We start from the raw sequence: 3,218 nt of genomic DNA, 5'->3' as shown, positions 1-3,218 counted from the left end.
AATCACCTCGCTTGAAAATAGGTATTACAACAGCTTTCTTAAGACTGGATGGAAATTCGCCACTTTCTATGCTAAAATTAAAAAGATATTCCAATACATGAAGGAAAAAAGGAGCGATTCTCTTCAACAATGTAGAACCTATAGAATCAATGCCAGGAGATTTATTATTTTTTAACTTGTTAATTATGGTCAAAATTTCACGTTCCGATGTTGGCATCATATAAAAAGATGTTTTAAAATGTATTTTTTGAACAAATGTATCTCTATAACATTGCACTTGGTCCACATATAAGTTATCTATTTTTTCCCTCAAATTATCAGCTATATTCAAGAAATGGTGGTTGAATTCATTGGCTATATCATTGATACTAGTAACAATACCCTCTCTTCCAATAACTTCGTTTATTTCACTGTTGAGGCGTTTTTCTCCAATTAGGCTATTTACAACCTTCCACTGTGCTTAAGAATCCTTAGAGAAAACGTCAAACTTAGACTGAAAGAAATTTTCTTTCGCCAATTTTATATCCATATTTAATTTTGCTCTAAACTCATTGTAATAGTTCTTTAGTTTAGTATTAGAAGGACTCTTCATTAATAGTTTGAATATTTTTTTTCTTTTTTGGATTCTATTTAATAGATTATCAGTTGTCCAAGGTTTCAATTTATCAAACTTTTTCCTAACACTAATTTGAGTTTGGCAACTTTTTAATGCGGCTTGTAAAGCTTTAAAAAAAGATTCAAAAGCAAGTGATGCAGATTTCTGTGAAAAAAACTTCACTCCAGTCTGTTAGTTCCAGCATTCTCTCCAATTTTGTAAAAATCAAGTTTATTAATTGAAATTTCATCATTACATGTTACACTATCAGGGAATTCAATTGAAAAAACTACCGTTGAATGATCAGTTATATTGTAATGAAAAACATGCGAAGTAAATTCGTATTTAGTAGGCCTAACTTTTCCATTATAAAAACGAACAAAAACATGGTCAATAGAAGTCGCTGAACTTCCAAAAATTCTAGTAGGTTCATTAATTAAACTATACGATCCTTTACTAGCCAACATACTTAAATAGTGGTCGGATTCATTACTTTGATTTAAAATGTCATAATTCATGTCACCTACTACAACAATATTCTTTCCGTTAAACTCATCCAAACAAAACACTCAGCTGTTGCGTGAAATCCGCTCGCCTACTAGTGTGCAGACGATACACGGCTATCACGGTAAAGTTCTCTAGGCCGTTGACCTTGACATTGAAAATCAATACATCAGCTGATTTGATATCTTCTCTCTCTGTCACACTGGAACAGTAATATGAGTCGCGTACGAATACTGCAATGCCTCCCGCTCTATAACTTTCATTACATTTGCTAAACGAATTATAGCCATTAATTTTGTAATGGTCCATTTCACACTTATTTATCCAGATTTCAGTCATCACAATTAAATCAGTAAATATTTTAGACGAATCTAAATCAGTTACGAGCAAGTCAAAATTTTTCCTCATACTTCTTATATTTTGGTTTAGAATTTTAATTATGTTGGCATCTATCATCACCGATATTTACAGGACATAAATCAATTAATAAATACATAATATTGAAAACACAAAACAAATAAACGTATAAACCAAGTGATCATTATAGTACTAAAGTAGAAAACATTAATAAATGAAAGCCTAGTATAAATGCATAAAGGCTGGAATGAGGTGACTTACAATTTGGCTAAGTCGTCTAAGCTGGTGATAACTTTCACTTTTTCTCCGTCCGCTTTTCTCATCAGGATCTTCCCACCTTTTATCCAGAGGTAGGTGTAGAGTTTTTCTTTTTTCTTTTCACGGGCGGCGTTCAGAAGTCGACGTCTTCCAGGGCTCAAACTTTCATTGATGTAGATGGGCGAGGCAGGTGTTGAAGTCAGGCCAATGTGGTGGGTCGAGAAGTTCCGTTTCACCAGTCGTCTCTGCAACACAGCTTCAGAGTCCATGCGAGATGTCATCTTCACTATGATGCCGGGTGGTCTTCCAGACTCCTCCTTCACACGCAGCCTCTGACAGGCACTGACCATTGAGTCCTCAATGGTTATGTCCAAAGCCCTCCCAACAGATTTCACTACTTCCAGAACTTGCTCTCCAGGCTGGACAGGCACACCGTAGATTTCAATAGTCTCTCTTCTAGAGTACTGTTCTACATCGTCCATCCTACACTCTAGCGAGGCTACCTTTTTTTTAAGTTCCAGATTCTCTGTTCTAAGAGTATTGACTAGCTCAACTAAACTCGCAACCTCTTCACTTTGCTTACTAACAAGGTTCTTAGTATCTTTGAGCTCTTCAAACAAAGTTCAATAGACTTATTTAAATTAGTCTCTGTATTCTTTATGTCTTTTCTAAGGTCAAGCACAATATTGTAGATGTCATCATAGGTGACTGATGACTCAGGCCTAGACTCAAGAACCATACTTTTTCTACGTTCCTGAGAACATGTCTCACATCTCCAGATCAGTTCATTATCTTTATAATACTGAGTGTCTTCTGGAGTCATATTGATACATTTAGCATGAAAAGGTCGTTTACAATCGTTGCAATTCATCTTGGCTTTTACAGCTGTTTTAGTAAACAATTTTAAACACTAGACTTACCACAGTCTTCCATGATCAATAGTTTCACAACACTTTGTTTGAATATAGTAACGTTGAAGTTAATAATATGGTTGAAAATTAACAATAATGATAATTAAATCACACATGAATGCACAGTAAACATATTGTACTTGACATTTGAGGTTATGTCTGGCGCACAGTGTAGCACACGTCCGCTCTCTGCCGCATCGCAAGCTGAACTGCAATATATATCTTAATAAATGCACACACACACACACACAAACACACACACACACACACACACACACACACACACACACACAAACACACACACACACACACACACACACATATATATATATATATATATATATATATATATATATATATATATACATGCAAGTGAGAGATCCGGGTTTGAGTCTCGGCGGAGCAAGTACTTTTTGTGATTCAATGTTTATTGAAATTAAATTCGGCTACTGCCGTTTATAAAACTTTAATTAATGTTAATAAAAGTCGTTTTACAGGTATTTGGTCTTCCGATCATATGTTAGTTTGGTCATTTAAAAACGCATATGTGACAGATACGGCCTAATAAAAAAATAATTGAATCGTAAAAAGTG

The 3,218-nt window shown here is 34.7% G+C and overlaps 1 protein-coding gene across 1 annotated transcript; it reads right to left on the bottom strand.

Moving 5' to 3' along the window:
• Positions 1–1,147: 1,147 nt before the first annotated feature.
• LOC124363681 lies at positions 1,148–2,196 on the bottom strand. The gene is made up of 2 exons (XM_046818941.1): positions 1,718–2,196; positions 1,148–1,301 (listed from the first exon to the last, which is right to left on the bottom strand). The coding sequence occupies exons 1-2, from the start codon at positions 2,194–2,196 to the stop codon at positions 1,148–1,150; spliced, it is 633 nt and encodes a 210-aa protein (XP_046674897.1).
• Positions 2,197–3,218: the final 1,022 nt, after the last annotated feature.

The sequence above is a fragment of the Homalodisca vitripennis genome, chromosome 5 (genome assembly GCF_021130785.1).
Source record: "Homalodisca vitripennis isolate AUS2020 chromosome 5, UT_GWSS_2.1, whole genome shotgun sequence".
Lineage (NCBI taxonomy): Eukaryota > Metazoa > Arthropoda > Insecta > Hemiptera > Cicadellidae > Homalodisca > Homalodisca vitripennis.
Note: the sequence above shows the minus strand (reverse complement) of the source record. Positions and strands in the feature narration are given on the sequence as shown.

Coding starts and splice junctions, on each gene's coding strand:
- LOC124363681 (XM_046818941.1), bottom strand. CDS start 2,196: ATGGACGATGTAGAACAGTACTCTAGAAGAGAGACTATTGAAATCTAC. Junction 1,302..1,717: donor TTAGACGACTTAGCCAAATT/GTAAGTCACCTC, acceptor TTACTGTTCCAG/TGTGACAGAGAGAGAAGATA.